General features: G+C 38.9%; 2 protein-coding genes across 2 annotated transcripts; both read left to right on the top strand.

Moving 5' to 3' along the window:
- Nucleotides 1–830: 830 nt before the first annotated feature.
- On the top strand, nucleotides 831–8445 carry LOC139130534 (uncharacterized). The gene is made up of 7 exons (XM_070696295.1): nucleotides 831–969; nucleotides 2003–2901; nucleotides 3149–3308; nucleotides 3743–3976; nucleotides 4772–4882; nucleotides 6405–6596; nucleotides 7600–8445. Exons 2-7 carry the CDS (start codon nucleotides 2215–2217, stop codon nucleotides 7875–7877), a joined length of 1662 nt encoding a protein of 553 aa, XP_070552396.1. The 5' UTR covers nucleotides 831–969; nucleotides 2003–2214; the 3' UTR covers nucleotides 7878–8445.
- Nucleotides 8446–9746: 1301 nt separating this feature from the next.
- Nucleotides 9747–15589, top strand: LOC139131930 (uncharacterized). Its single transcript, XM_070698250.1, has 7 exons — nucleotides 9747–9827; nucleotides 10270–11233; nucleotides 11450–11609; nucleotides 12009–12235; nucleotides 12635–12736; nucleotides 13450–13671; nucleotides 13945–15589. The coding sequence occupies exons 2-4, from the start codon at nucleotides 10283–10285 to the stop codon at nucleotides 12134–12136; spliced, it is 1239 nt and encodes a 412-aa protein (XP_070554351.1). The 5' UTR covers nucleotides 9747–9827; nucleotides 10270–10282; the 3' UTR covers nucleotides 12137–12235; nucleotides 12635–12736; nucleotides 13450–13671; nucleotides 13945–15589.
- The last annotated feature ends 597 nt before the right edge of the window (nucleotides 15590–16186 follow it).

Genomic DNA, 16186 nt, shown 5'->3' on the forward strand with positions numbered 1-16186 from the left:
GATTCTGTTTTGATGTTGGTAGATTCACTCTTGTAAGTCTAAGTGACTTCCAGGTATTTACCATATCCCCATACACCATTGGGGTTCGTTTGTTGTTGACTTTGAAATGAGATGGAGGTAGTGATAATCACTATTAAGTTTATTGTCATAACTCGCTATGAAATATTTTGATAAACTGGCCCATTTAGGGGTCCCCTTATCTGGATCGTTCTCAAATAGTTTCATAAGCCACTTTAACTGGAGTGCATTAAATTTTTCTTCAATGTCGACAACTTTTTTGCCACAGTCATCATATCTTTGAATGAAAATGTCCCTTTTTATAACTTCTCGTTTGCCTCTCCAAATAAAAGTCCATAATTTACTATTTGCTTCATTAATAATTTCCTTAGGTATGTGATCAAATGATGCCAGGTACCATAATTTTGATGCAGCCAGCATATTAGCTACTATTGCCCTGCCTTTAAAATACAGATTTCTAGTATTCCAGATCTTAAGACAATTCGTAAATTTTCCATCACTGTTTTCCAGTTTTCTCTAGATGTGTTACTGTTTCCAAACCCAACTCCCAAGATCTGTAAAGCCTTGTTTGAAAAATCGATCCCTTCCACTGAATCAGTGCGGTTTTTAAAACTCCCAGCCCATAACCCTTTGGATTTCTTCTTGTTCAGCTTTGCACCTGTTGCTTTTTCATATTTGTTGAACATTTTCAACGACTGAGCATAAAAGTACCATATTTCTCATTCGTGCTATGCTATCGCCCTCTGTGGCTAGTTTTGGGAATTTTGAGTCCCAGTAGTACCTTAGCGATGACCTTTGATTCAAGTACCTGAAGTACTAGCGACGGCTGAGCTTCTCGAGCTCCATATCCTTTGTAATTCCCGCAGCGCCTGAAGTACACAGTGCCACAGTTCGACGAAGGTTATGATTGACTCAACCATGTAGCCTGTGAATGGCAAAGGTTCACGACAGGTAATATCAAAGGCACTGTTTATGTTTTCAAAGAAAGCAATAAACTTGAGCTTATGTGACAACGAGTACACGTCTGCTATCTCCAAGTAGATTTAGAACATGGAGGTCTCTGCTACCTCCATGATTTAGAAAGTTGTTTTTTGTATCACCTAACGGAGGTAACACACACTATACCTCTACGGCAAAGTGTAAGCTGTGAGTGTAAAATATTGTTTCACAACCATGGCGGTCTGAGACTGGTGCCAACCTTCCTGCGTGTAAACGAATATTGCGTCGGCGTTAGGTAATGTGCTTTGCTCGTTGCTGTAGACATGCTCAACTTGACAAATGCCACTGGCATTGCGCACACTGAGTGTCAGTGTGTTGTGTTACAGACGAGAGTGACTTTTCTACGTCTGTAAGCATACTCCTTCCGACGTTCATCAAGTTGCATTATATTTAGAACTTCCAGTGTCAATGTTGTTGCGCCCCAGCTATTCACAAAGTTGGAGTATGCCTGACAGTAGCTGTGGGTAGTGGCGGGGTTAAAATCGTAAAAGTCAAAACCAGCCCGTAAAAAGGCAGGAATCCCGTTTGAAAACACCACAGCTATGGACCCACAGCTAGCCTAACACGTGAACTCTCTGAGTTTGCATTTTCTCGAAGCTTATGGTCTCATTTCTGTAGCACCATTATTAAAGCTCTATTGGTTGTATTTTTGATACCACATCGTAGTCATACTGAAATACATCGTGTACAATTTTTCGACACAGCTTATGTGTATCTAATAGCCAGCATAATTATTTACAGGTGAATTTTATTTCGAATTCGGATTCATTCGTCAACTAAATATTGTATTAATTGATAGTTTGTTTTTACAATTTACTCGAGGGAGAAGAATAGGAAATATACATCAGTAGAATGAAAATGTATACAATTTTTGTCCCTTTAAAATTGACACGGTTAGTATGGTCATAACGTAATTCACAAATTTGTACAAGTATTGCATGAGGCATTTACAAGTACATGTATGCACATTTACATTTCTCGCCAGCTTTACTACTGATCTCAGACGCCAAATTGCTCCAAAATCACAATGGGAAATTGCAATGCCTGTGCGGCACACCGTGTGGGCTCAGCTGAAGACGACGTTGATGACGGGTACGTGGAAGCTGACGGATACAATAGGGAGTTATCAGAATATGAAATATCACAAGTTAATGATCTCCTTAATAGGCTTGACAGTGACATGGACACTTAAGTGACATGAAAAGTCTTTTAATGACATTATCCAATCTTAGTGACCCAGAAAACATCCCGAAAAGGGCCGAACAGGTGGCCGAATTCCTGGTCGACCGATATCCGACACTGTATGAGAAGATTGCGCGTCACTTGCATCAAAATTACAATCTACTTCAGCCTACAAGTATGAAGGACAGGGATGCTTTGGAAGTCGCCTACAGGATCACTCGTGTTCTTTGGATTACATCCGGTGTATCAGCGGACATGTGTAGGGAGATAAACAAAGCGTCTATAACTCATCGTGTAATAGACGAACTCAATGATTTGAAAGACTCAGTACTTGCCGGGAAAAGCGACCACTTTATGGTTCTGTACACACGCAGTCTGCTAGGGACGCTTCTCAATGTCATTAGACGTAGTTTGGCAAATCGTCAGCCTATTCGTGACCGAGGCACGGTGGAATTACTCCAGGTCTACTTACAAGGTGACGTGACCGATAAGTGCTACGCCCTCATCATTCTGGCGTACCTAGTTGATGAAAAGGAAAATGAAAAAATCACGGCGGTCACAGACAACGTCAATTTCTTGACGTCATTGTTCCAATCAGCGGTTGAATCAAAGAATCACAAGTTGCGAACAGTGAACTTCACATTCAACGCTGTGGAATTGGCACGGGCGATTTTTATGTTCATTGTTTATGACACTGCTAAGGTACGTTCTGAGCCCCGATGTTTTCATAGCCCAGTTTGTGAATTTGTTTGTTGTATCATTGAGGCTACTGTATGTAAATGATCGAAATTGATTAATCAGCAATATTCATAGGTATTCGAATAAAATTAATTTGATTGATTGTATGATGACATACTGTCACTATCTCTGTCGGGGATACACACCATATGCTTCTTCCCGAGATTAATGCTAATTAATTTATTATATCATGGTCAACAATATATTTCAGAAAATATTCGCCGATCAAGGTCTGCTGTCGTCAACGGTCAAGTTGTTACAGAGGGACTGCAATGAAAGTGAACAAGTTATAGCGGCGTCGATACTATGGTCACTAGCTTTTGACTACGACGTCAGAAAGAAAATTTTGAAACGGAAAGACTGTGTGAAAGGTTACTACCATCAAAAACTATACACATTTCTAAGAAAGTGATTTTATAGTCGATATTCATGTCAGGTTTGATCTCTCATAGTCGCCTTTTAAGGGGCTTTTTGACATTTTCCGACGTTATTTGTTGTGTTTCATGAACTGTAGGGCTGTGCACGTCGCTATCGCTTGAGGATATTGACAACGGTAGTCTACTCCGTTGCAATATTTTTGTATGCTTTTAAGCAGATAGGTTCACGTGTACTGTTTTACAGGACGACCTAATATCACGGTGAGGTATGGTGACCAAGCTGTAATTGTGTCACAGAAAGACCTAATAGCATTCTGTGACCAAGCTGCTTCGATGTAAAACTTAGCTCATGCCAAATTATAACTTCAAATACCTTGAACTATAACAATGCAGTCGATGATGATGATGATGATTTTTTATTATTACAGCGTTAAAAAGACTCCGCAACTCTCCAAGTATTCAAGTAAGAAAAGCTTGCATCGGTGCATTGTGGGAAATCATTGACAAGGACCGTAATCTTGAGTCATCTCCTTCGACAGCTCCGACCGGTCACCTGATGATCAGCTACCAATCAGAAGACGAAGAACTTGCGCTTGAACTCACTGACGGCTTGAAAGTATCAGGGTACAACGTATGGATTGATGTCAAAGAGATGGCCATAGGTGAGCCAGACAATGTCGGGCTGTAGTAGTGGTCTATTCCAAACACAGCCCTTCACTTCAGACTGGGGCAACTGTCGGCTCCATGGCTTCTTTCAACATATCATCTGTTGTCATCTCAGGTTCATTCGCTGATACTTTCGATCATTACTTTTGAAGTACAGCTTCATTTTCCTCTCCTAAAATCATGTCGATTTGTCACGTGTTCATCTCCTTTCAACTAACACAGCCTGTATATTTTTAATATCCAATATTACTGTTGCCGACTGAATTTCGATCCGAATACAAGTCATTTGTCAACAATTATTATTGCATATTTTTGTTGAAAAGCTATGTTTTTAAGTCTGACACTTTATATGCGTACTTAGGACAAAGAACAAAATGTACGTGTTCTTATCTTTATCAAAACGATGGAATTTTATAATAAGTCACATCATACTTAGTCACCCATTTGTTTACTTGTGAACCTGAAAAGCAGCATGCTTTCCCATTTACAACAACGTTCCATCAAAGTGTACATTGTTTTCCCAACAACTGAAGAAGGTATATACATGGATGTAAAACTATTTTTTACATCCATGGTATATATAAGTCGTTTTCTTTAAGCCTGGTTGACTTGACAATTGTAGGACAAATGCCGTCGGTGAAAGCTTGTAACCAAAGCCGAAAGATAATTGTCCGATTCGTCAGCATTTGAAACACAATATAATATTTTCAAATGTTTGTAAATACTCATACAAATATGTGAATTGGGAAGGTGCTCGTTCACGATGCAGTATTTCTCATTCTTGTCTATAGACAGTTCGTTGAAGTTGGCCAACAACGCCATTCAAGAAGCCATTAAGAGCGCTGACGCTGTCATATTGTGTGCATCAACTAGCTACATGTGTAGCACCAAGTGTCGATCAGGTAATTCATCTACTAATACGAATTTTATTTCAATATTTTGATGACGATTATCAGATTTAAGTGTCGCGGACAAAGTCGTGTTTTTGGGTTTTCTTTTGTATGGCAGTAACCTCCAAAATCTAATTCGGATTTAATGATTTCCTTTAGCAACATCAAACCCCGAAGTCATGTATGTCGTAGATTGCTGTCGATGAGTTTATCCGTTATCTCAATAGCATCCATATCTTCTTAATACCGGAAATCGCATCAATGTTTTCTCAATGTGTTCTGTTCAAGGTTGGTTGACAGTACAGGTATGATTTGCAGTATGATTCAAGGACGAATACAAAAATGACAGGAATGTTATACCGAAAGACAGCCGCTTTATCCCCGTATAATCGATCAAAATCCTCTGACTTAAATATTTTACATAAGAAATCAAAGTTAAAATCAGACGTAAAGATGGCCGCATTTCCACCTTTGCTATTCTTTATGGCTGTTGTAGGGAAGCATATGCCATTTATACGTTTGATTTTAAGCAGATTAACTACCTGCTCCTTCCAATGTCTATGTCATTTCTTTAATGAAAGCTTTAGCAGATAAATTATTATGATGGATAAACTTCAATTCTAATATGTAGACACAATGAAATGTGTCCCCATGAGGAATCCTATGGCTTGTTTAATGGCCCCACCTCATTATCAAATTTATCTAACAGAAAATTCATTTCGTTGATAAAAATTTCAATGGAGAACAAAGATTGACAAAGTGCCCCGGGCGTTTCGCACATCATTTATGCGAGAACCAGGGATGGGAAAGGGCGTCTTTAAAGGGACACAGTCGGCCATTTTTCATGAATTTTGTTTGACACGAGATACTGCTTATATTGTTTGACATGTTGAAAGAATACTGAATGAATGGGTGACTATGCATATATTCGACCCCGGTTTTAGACAAATTAAATGAAACCATCGCGTAAATGAATTAATGGTCATGACCATTAATTCATTTTCGCGATGGTTTCATTTTGTCTAAAACCGGGGTCGAATATATGCATAGTCACCCATTCATTCAGTATTCTTTCAACATGCCAGACAATATAAGTAGTATCTTGCATCAAACAAAATTCATGAAAAATGGCCGACTTTGTCCCTTTAAGCCATCTCGATGGAGCTTGTCGGATAGAGATTTGAATGGCAGGAAAGTACGATGCGATGGTTGAACCTGTTTCTCATGATTTTCATCAGAAAAGAGAGTTTAAGTTTTAGTAATAGGCAATAACAAATTTGGACAAATTGTAATATTTGCCCAAATTTGGTATCGTAGTTTTAAAAATCCAGCTTGAATAGTTTAGTTGTTTTGACGGGCGGTATGGAGAACCGAGTTCTGTCGTTAACTTGATGTTACCTTTGTAACAGACTAAGCTAATACAAGGGTAATATTTTTGTAGAATCAAGAGTAGTTTCTTTCCTCGAATATCATTCACGTAAAAATCAACGTACATTCTTATCGATTTGCTTTCGTTTTCAATTTGCAAAAACAGAAGCCGAATTCAGCAGAGAGTTAGAAAAGGATATCATTGTTACAACGGTGCAGAGTAAAGTTTTGATGGACGGTTGGCTTGGTAAGTTGGCCGGTGACAACTCGAGAATCTTTGATCTAAGCGACACCAATAAGTTGGAAGAAAATTTGCCAAGCTTGGTTGAAGAAGTCGGTAAAAGGGGGAAACAACAAGGTGAGTTAAGTTGAAGTCAAAAGCACTTAAAGGTATACAGTCCCCTGTAATCTAAATATGCCCAAATATGGTCAAAGGGCGTTCCTTGATATTCAAAATGCCCATGTGAGGGCGCTGTTTTTAAAGCGGCCACCCGCTTAAAATCTGTGATTGGTTAGATTTTCTCTTTCCATGGTAACTGGCAAAATTGGAACAGGTGACAGTAAGGCTTATACCTTTAATATCATAAAATATCCAAAAATAACTACAAGTTTTCAGATTTCATTGATATACAAAAAGCCAACAGAACAGTGATAATGTATGCTAGTATTTCATCTCAACAAATATCCAACCAGTGAAAAATACATTTCTCATCCCTGCACCATCATATTTATGACTATGCGACTTCGGTTGTTCATCAAATATTCTCGTTATTGTTTGTAAAGTCTTGATAGAAAACAGGACTGATAAATCTGAAGTGTGGGGTATGGTAGGGTCCGCCTTAGTCTCTTGGTCGTCAAGTATATGATACCGTGTACTATGGTGTCTTTGATGTGTATGCCTATTTTCAAATAGTTTTAACGTTAAATTAAAATTTTGATACTATTTTCATTTCTTAAGTTAAGCAAAACATATATTTTCTTCTTCTCGTCAAAGCATGTTGAAAAACTAAGTATTCACTTTACCTGTATTATTCATTTCTTACAATGCGCAATGTTATTCTCGACAAATGAACTGTAGTTCGAACTTGATTGAGACTGACATTTGGCATATATAGTAGGTGTATTCAAAGGTTGAAAGCTTGGCATCATAACATTATTGTAAGGCTTGAGAGATCTCGAACAAAATTATTCTTAACGACGAGAATTAAAACATTGCGAAGACCTCAATACCTAAAGCTATTATGATGGAGTTTCAGGCTTGAATCAATTTTATATTTGAGAACGTTATTTTCAAGTTTATAGCGATATATTTATTTCCATGAACTTATTACTTTTCCTCCATTTTCTACTCGAATATCTAGACACATCCAAAATTGACGCAGTTGATTCACTACCGGCACCAGACGCCCCCGTTGAATCATGGGAAAAGGAAGATGTCGCGAAATGGTTAAGAAAAGAAAACCTCGGTCATCTCATCGACAAGTTCGAGAAATACAATGGCAAGGAATTGTTAGCCTTGCTGAAAATGCTAGAGAGGGCGCCCTCATTTTTCTACGATTCCATGAAGAACGACCTGGGAATCCAAAAGACTCATGACATCGCTTTGTTTACGAATGCATTGGAAAAACTTGACAGATAGGATTTTACAGCTCCATACGACTTCATTCTCCATTTGACATCGACAATGTCAAAAATTCCGTCTACTTATTCATACCTACAGTACAGTAACTGACACTTTCCGTCCATCAAGTTATCAGGAATATTTTCAAATTAAAATTGTATATATCTTAGCTGATAGATCAGAGGTAGAAAATCTTTATTTACAAGTCGTATCCATCTTGTATGTTGTCTTTGTTTTAGTCCTATTTTTTAGTAACTACTTTCGTTTTCATCTTTACCATGAATAGTGTTTATTTATGTAAATTGTATAACTTTTGTAACATCATGCAAATTCTGAGATGATTCGTAATTATCAATGAAGAATATATGTGTACCTCCGATCGCGCTCTATATAAGACAGTCATCACACTTTCTGATATGTCGAAAAATATGTGTTTATAAGAAAAGTACACAGGAGTTACATTTTTCGTTAATTGTTTTGTGCATTGACATTATTAGAGTTTATGATGAACCGTAGGATAGTATTACATTGTTTGATGACGTAAAAGCCGCGACAGCGCTCTCTCTCTCTCTCTCTCTCTCTCTCTCTCTCTCTCTCTCTCTCTCTCTCTCTCTCTCTCTCTCTCTATCCTCTCTCTCTCTCTCTCTCTCTCTCTCTCTCTCTCTCTCTCTCTCTCTCTCTCTCTCTCTCTCTCTCTCTCTCTCTCTCTCTCTCAATCGCTCCAGGGCAAGACCTCAACATTTTCGGGGGGGCGTGGTTGTATTTGTGCACCATTAAAGGTATCTTCAGAATAACATTGATTTGATCTCGAGCATTCAGAGGATGTGGCCTAGTGTGTGTCAGTGTATCGGACCAGCGTGAAGATAAAGTGAGAAAATGGATGGTCTAGATTCACAAAAATATCATCGCAATTGTCATGAAAAAAAAGAATATTTTCTTTTTCTATGCTGTAAATTTTAGCTAAGCTATTTTTTATGAAAAGGCTTTAAGAACAGTCCTATCCTAGTTGATGACACAGATTGACATACATTACAGACGGGAGGCAGATCCATGCATCAAAACGATTTCGTACTTGGGACGTCAGCTCCATTCATTGAGACTCTGTTTGTGTTTCATGGGGATTTTCCTATAAAGTGATCACTTTGTGTTGAATGTTTTGTTATATTTGTTGGGCAATAATTGCCAGACGCCACTTGGACCTGCAGTGTAACCATTTGATTAGCGAACGAGGATCTGAATATGTGGTCCCCGGCTTCGTCAAACCCTTGACTTGCAACAAGTCTATCAACATATAAGAACAGGGCTGTGGTAAACCTAGTAAAACAAACACTTCTGATAAAACGTCAACACAAAGGTATATTGGTGAGGTCAGCAGGCGTCGTTTGTCAGTTGTTTCTATCGGTTAGCTGCTAAATACATTAAAGTACTGTTCTCTTTGCTGCCGCTTTTGTGCTTGCGTTTTCCCTAGCTATGTGTTGTTGATGTGTGCATACGCTCTACCAAACTAGCGAAACACTCATAGTCGGTAATGAAGCATACTATGTAATGCTGCATTTGTGAACACCAAGATTCAATAGCCCTTTGTGCGTGATACAAGAGCCTCAGTGGGACTTGAAGTGATGTATATTGTGAAGGCCAACATGAATTGACAGGCGTATACCTCAGGCTGCAACCATGGAAACGGCTAAAGTTGAGAAATCACGTGACTGGTGATATGTTGGTCGGCAGACTAGATTTACGTAGAAACTAGATCAATTTTACCAATACATAAGCTTATACAGATAATTTGCTTTGCAAAATCAAAGCGTACGTGCCCCTAAAATTAAGCTGATCCTTTGTTGGCGAACCCATTAAAAACAGGAGGCCACAGAGGGCGGTATGTAACACGTTTTCAGTGTTTACCACTTGGTCGTCACAGCTACGATTGTAAGGTAAGGAGTCCGCTGTCAGAAGAACAACATTCGCCAGGTCAGTTGTTTTATTACTGATCTATTCTCCAAATTTCTGTCAATAACTTTGTCAGCGCCCTTTTTACATAATACTACAACGCATCTTTGTATTATAGTAATACCAGTATTACCAACCATGACACATTACATTGTGACAAACAGGTTTGAGCCAAGCAATGCATAGCGCTGTGCGTTAAGGTCTAGATTTCAAAGTATTATTCTACCCATGCGCAAAGGATTCCTCTGAGCACCAGGAAGACGCCTGATCAACAATACGAAATATTACAGCACGTTTACTCTACCCCACCGCGATTACAAAAATAGTCAGAATGTGACAATGGACAGAATAGACCTTGAATTGTAACGTATGCCGTCCCCTCCCTCTGTGACACACACACGCACACACATACACACACACAAACTATAAAACATCAGAATAATGCGTTGTATGTTCTCTGCAGGGCGGTATGTAAAATGGGATGTGCTCCCAGTTCAGCGAGGACTGTCAGTCTAAACAACGCACCTTCAACAAAATCTGAGCAAGAGACTGAACAAACTGCCGTGCCCGCAGGAAAGGTCAAGAAAGAAAATGAGAAAGACAAAAAGAAAGCCCTTGAAATACGTGATCTCGAAGACACAGAATCAGACTACAGTCTGATAAAAACTGATCTGGAAACGATAACGACATTGATGGATTTTCTGAAGGGCCTGGAGAACTATGCCACTGTCGAAGTAATCGACGACAAGTTGCGACGTCTATCATTTTTCTATGATCCAATACAAGAAGAAGCAAAAAGCAAACAGCTTGCCGACTTTCTGGCAGATATAAATTACCCTGACCTCTACATGAAGATTCAACGTCAAGTACACAAATCTTATGACGTTTTCCACTGGAAAAGCAGGGAAGATCTTTTAGGTCTCTTAGCGGTGTATTCAGCGACATCCGTGCTGTGGAACACTTGTGATGCGTCTGCAAAGATGTGTAAAAAGGTCGGAGAGGCTGGCATAGTGGAAGTTATCATTGAGGAGTTAGAGAAACTCCGAGATTACGCGGTAACGCCGGTACGAGACCAGTACAGAGACATGTATTTGCGAAGTCTATTGGCTACGACTCACAACGTCATCAGAAATTGCCATGACAACAGGGGTTATTTTAGGGATGCTGGTGCGGTACAACTCTTGCAACATTATCTTGGAATGGATAAGATTTTGTACAGATCGTACGCGCTGCTGACTCTATCATTCGTTGTTAACGACGATGAAAACGACAAGATAAATACTGGGACAGAAAATGTGGAATTTTTTATGGGAATGTTACAATCAGCCGTCGAATCTGAAAACCACAGGTCACAAAAAGAAAGTCCCTTCCATGTGACTGAGTTGGTTGCAGGGATGACCAAATTAGCCGTCAATGATGCTAACAAGGTGAGATGATGATTATTAGTATTTTTATTGTTGTTTTTTTCTTCCGACTTTTCTACTTATCTACGAAATACACCATGACATTGCACCAGTGAATAATGTCGAAAGAAAATGAACGCCATGCTGTCAGTGTTGCCCTAGTTCCTCCGTGATGGGGGACTGTAGTTGTTGCGGTATTGACAATTTGGTGATTCAAATTCTTGATTTTTTTTTCTGCAGGTGAAATTTGTAGAGCAGGGCGTCCTCCCACATCTGGTAAAACTGCTGAAACCAGATTGTATCATTAAAGAACAGCGTTTGGCCGCTACAGCTCTTTGGACATTGGCTTTTCATGACGACAATAAAAACAAAATTAAGAACGAAGAAGGATGTGTCGAAGGTAAAAGTTGTTAGAATTCTCTTCACGTTCATGATGTGGCCCACGTGCAGTGTTGTTAATGTTGATTTGTGGACCTGGGTAGAATGAACTCAAGTTGGGTGATGTCTATGTTACTGCAAGTTTGAATCATGAGTAGTTTATAAAGAAGTTAACCTTCCTCTTGTAGTCGGGAAACATGAGACTGTTATAAAATGTGAAAAAGCTTTCTTCCAACTAGTGGAAATCGTCGACCGTCTGTCAAAAATATTTTTGAGATGAATGTTGTTATTATCAAAACTCTACAATCAAAGAAAATAATATGATGGTAAGATAATTAAAATTTCATGTTTGCATCAAATTCTTGGCTTCATTTTTTGCAACAAAGAACATCAATGTCCTGAATGGATTGATTTTTTATAGCCCTGGAAAAACTTCAACAGTCCCGGATTCGGAACTCAGAAAGGCCTGTGAAGGTGCATTGTGGGAAATCGGAGATAAAGAAGAGCAAAGCTTTGAGTCGCAGACTGTGCCAGGGTGTGGTCACGTGATGATCAGTTACAACTGGGATGTACAGAAGAGAATAATTAAACTGAAGGAGAAATTGACCGCAGCCGGGTACAATGTATGGATGGACATTGAGAAAATGGGTAGGATAGCCGTCAATCAAAACTTGGAAATGTTTTAAACTTTATCCCTTCAAAATGAGTGAGCTTTAATTACAAGCAACCATATTTATTTGTCATGTCATAATCAAATTTGACACTATGGAATGTAGCCAGTCTTTTCACGCTGCTCGCCTAACTACCACACACGGTAAGGATAGCATTGTAAAATATTCGGCTCTGCTCCAGAGGCAACGCTACACTTAAATTATACAGTTTTAGTCTGGTTGCTGGAGAAGGGGGGCTATATAGTGTACTACAAATAAATATCAGGCTTTACATTTTAATGAAATCATGTATGCAGAAACAAGTAGACCGTTGAGAGCTTGATATGCGCTGAAGATAAAAACTGCTTACTGATTTTGTCATTTTTGTGACTCACAGGCGGCTCAACATTAGAAGCGATGGCAGAGGCAGTTCAAGGTGCTGACGTTGTGCTCATTTGCATGTCAGAAAAGTACAAGTACAGCAATCCATGCAGGTCAGGTAGGAATAAGCGTCACACGTTATTGCAATTATTGGTTACAAATGTACTCAGACTTCTGTGTAGAAAATTGGTGATAAATAAAACGTAGACATCCGGACGGTTATCTTGAATCTAACCTTAAAAGTCAATGATACCCGGCACATCCGAGTCTGGCCTCTGATCTCAGGAAACCAAAAATTGCCAATTATTTCCACCATCCATCTGGTAGGTAACAATAAACTTTCATCTGCCCGACCAAAAGATTACATTCCTAGGTTGGCTGGAAGGCAGTTATGTCTGTTCATGCTTATAACTTTGTATTGTTGCTTCACTGTCATTTGAATAACGGAGTATCACTTGCGTTGCGAATAAGTTCAGTTCATGTTAGGTTTGATCGGCCAACAGTTTTGATTCAAAAAAGTAAAGACAATGTCGATTAGTAATCTTTGGAACACATCTTGCTAATCAACAACTATATTTTGCATCTTTTATATCTTTAAAAATATATATTTAAAATGAACTGAATATCTTCCCTCGGGATTTCCGTTATCATTGTAGTATGTGAGAAGTTAACTGTTAAAAGTTAAAAGCTAATCACGATTACTACCAAACTGAGATTGTGATGCACGCATATTAAGATAACGATTCATTGAATGATTTTGGTAATATCAGCAATAGTCGCATTTCACCCATGCCCAAGTCACGTGATTTCTTTGTTATTCCGATTTTTCAGAGGCAGAATATACTTACAAGTTGCAGAAAGACTACATTCCAATTAGAGTACAACCGAAGTATACCCCTGATGGTTGGCTAGGTATCTTGGTGGGAACTAAACTCTACTTTGACTTCAGTACTGAAGCAGGTTTGGAAAGTACGTTTCCAAACTTAGTTCGAGAGCTCGGTGACAGAGGAAGGAAACTCCGTCAACCTGAAAGCCCTGTTCTGAAAACTAAAGGTATGTGCCTACAAACAACAACACATGTCATGTTTGGTTTGGACGTGAACGGAAGGCGAATAGCAATTATCATTTTTTCCAATTAAAACAGTTTTTTGTTTTAATTAGTGTATAAAATCGCGCTAACGTGAGACACTGAAAACATGTGCAGAAGTCTCGCAAACTGAGAGAAATCAATAGAGAGGGACGCTCTGATCCACGTGACATCATCGGATGGAAAGCAATTATTCAAAATCATTTTGCACATTTTTCACGTTTTCATGTCACTTTCAGATCTGGTGACCGAGTCTTCCCCGGACAGTGGTGGGCTTCGGCAACCGTCAACGAAAGTTTCTGTCGAGTCATGGGATAGCGGTGACGTAATCCTTTGGCTTCAACAAAACGAACTGGGCCACGTAACGTCAAAGTTCACACGATACAATGGATCGAAGCTGTTAACCCTTAGAAAGATTTCCGCCAGGGCGCCAGAGTTCTTTTATAACTCTCTACGGAAAGACTTAGGTTTTAAAAACATGTATGACATCGTTTCATTCACAGATGCGTTAGACAAACTCGATTAATTGGCAAAGTGTAATATGAAAGTTTTATATCGATTTCCTGTACATATTGCTATACTTAATTGTAAATACAAACTTTTCTGTACGAAAATTTGACTGATTGATGTGACAGCTTATGTAAATAAAGAGAAAACAACTTTTATCAGAATCTGCTTGACTTCTTGCCAGAAATCAACTGATTCCTCGTACCGACTTCTATAGCGATGAGTTGTGTAAATCTTGACATTTCTAAATATAAGAGAAGGATGACTTCAGTTGTGTTTTTTGAAATGTTGGCCGATGACTTTTCGTGAGTACTTACCATACTTGTACTAAGGGAGCTTCAGTTAATATGACCGAGGTTGGCTGGCAAATTCTCCTTGAACCTCCTTTAAAATTTGCGCAACTCCTCTAACCACTCAAATTTTTGATTTTAGATCAATTCATGACCACATGCCATTGATCAGAGAAAAGGTCTGTTTCCCCAGGACCCTCCTTTTCTTCCAGACGGCGTATTGTGTCTCCGGAGGTTCAAAAATGCTTCATCAATTTTGCTGCTGCCAATTTCATTGATTGCATTATTGACAATGATTTTTCATCAGGGTCCTGGAAAACTGTGCACTTTTGAACAATTTCCAAACGTACAATTTAGAATCGTTAAGGTCTATTTCCTAGCTTTTCTGTTCTTACATGCAATTGCTTCAAACTGTTCTCAGTTCCTTGTTCCCGTCATGTGGCAATCATCAACTAGAATTGGATTTGCTGTTATGAAAATCTAGATGCGCAGATGAATTTCCCTCAGTAAAGCTGCTATTTTGGAAACAGTATTGACACAAAATTGCAAGAATGTGGTGAAAAGTCATGGGGTCATGAAAGTGGTCAATGACACAGCCCTACAAGGCACTGTATTTCGTGTATGTAATTATAGGGTTACTCTGGTCACTCCGTCTTGATTGAAATATATTTAAGCAATAAAGCACACCCAGCGATGGTATACCACGAGATTTTGACCAGTTCACGACATATATGCACTAGCCATAGCGAGAGTATATATGAAGTGAACTGGTCAAAATCGAGTGGAATACCGTCGCTGGATGTGATATATTGCCATTATATTATAACAGTTTATTGAAATTCTGGCATGGAACGTCAAAAAAGGAATTTTTGTTCTGACCGAGGGCGCGTGCCAACCGTGGTATATCGCAAATATACTACAGCTCTTTTTACGTCTCGACCAATCAGATCTCTGTATTTGCGCCATCGATATACTGGTATGATACAATGTACATTATGTGCATTATATACTAATGTACATCAATCAATAAAGTATATTTTACTTCATTTTCTTTTTCGTTGTGATAAAATATTGAATACTACTTGTCAGTTAAAAACAAAGTCAACGTCTTTTCATTTGTATATCACTTTTTATTTTTCAATGTTAGTTTTGTCCACCCGTTTCTTGTATAAAGCTTAATGTTGAAAGTACAGCCATTCAACAGCACAAAGTGAACTTCTGAACAACACCAGGTCTTAACCTCACCTCTAGCTTGCATCTGTGGCTTGCCTTTAATACCGCAACCAAAGTGTCCCAGGAACTTGTCATTTCCACTTTGCTGGCACAAGTTATTGCAAAACAAGGCTTTACAGACATGCCAAAGCAAGATATGTACATCAGACAGATATTATTTGTATTATATTCGGACTATTACTTCAGAAAACGAAACATCCAAAGATTCGCTCCATTTTTCGGAAGGTAAATTACCTGGACACTTTCTGAATTCAAGTGCTCGGCCCCTACTCTGATCTATTCTTGTGTGTGGGGGGACTATTTTTCAAATCATTTCTGTAACTGGTGACCCGAATAAGCCTCTCTTTGCATGCCTTGGTGACATCTATGCTTGTGTGTTCATGTATATGGGAGCCTATAGAAAGACGACCCTCTGTACTCCAATTGAGCTCATAGTCTCGGCGAACAAAAA

The sequence above is a fragment of the Ptychodera flava genome, chromosome 4 (assembly GCF_041260155.1).
Source record: "Ptychodera flava strain L36383 chromosome 4, AS_Pfla_20210202, whole genome shotgun sequence".
NCBI classification, from domain to species: domain Eukaryota; kingdom Metazoa; phylum Hemichordata; class Enteropneusta; family Ptychoderidae; genus Ptychodera; species Ptychodera flava.

Excerpts from the sequence above, each read along its gene's own strand:
- LOC139130534 (XM_070696295.1), top strand. The coding sequence starts at position 2,215 with ATGAAAAGTCTTTTAATGACATTATCCAATCTTAGTGACCCAGAAAAC. Across the intron at positions 2,902-3,148 it reads TTGTTTATGACACTGCTAAG|AAAATATTCGCCGATCAAGG; the intron begins GTACGTTCTGAG and ends AATATATTTCAG. Across the intron at positions 6,597-7,599 it reads TAAAAGGGGGAAACAACAAG|ACACATCCAAAATTGACGCA; the intron begins GTGAGTTAAGTT and ends TCGAATATCTAG.
- LOC139131930 (XM_070698250.1), top strand. The coding sequence starts at position 10,283 with ATGGGATGTGCTCCCAGTTCAGCGAGGACTGTCAGTCTAAACAACGCA. Across the intron at positions 11,234-11,449 it reads CCGTCAATGATGCTAACAAG|GTGAAATTTGTAGAGCAGGG; the intron begins GTGAGATGATGA and ends TTTTTTCTGCAG. Across the intron at positions 11,610-12,008 it reads CGAAGAAGGATGTGTCGAAG|CCCTGGAAAAACTTCAACAG; the intron begins GTAAAAGTTGTT and ends GATTTTTTATAG.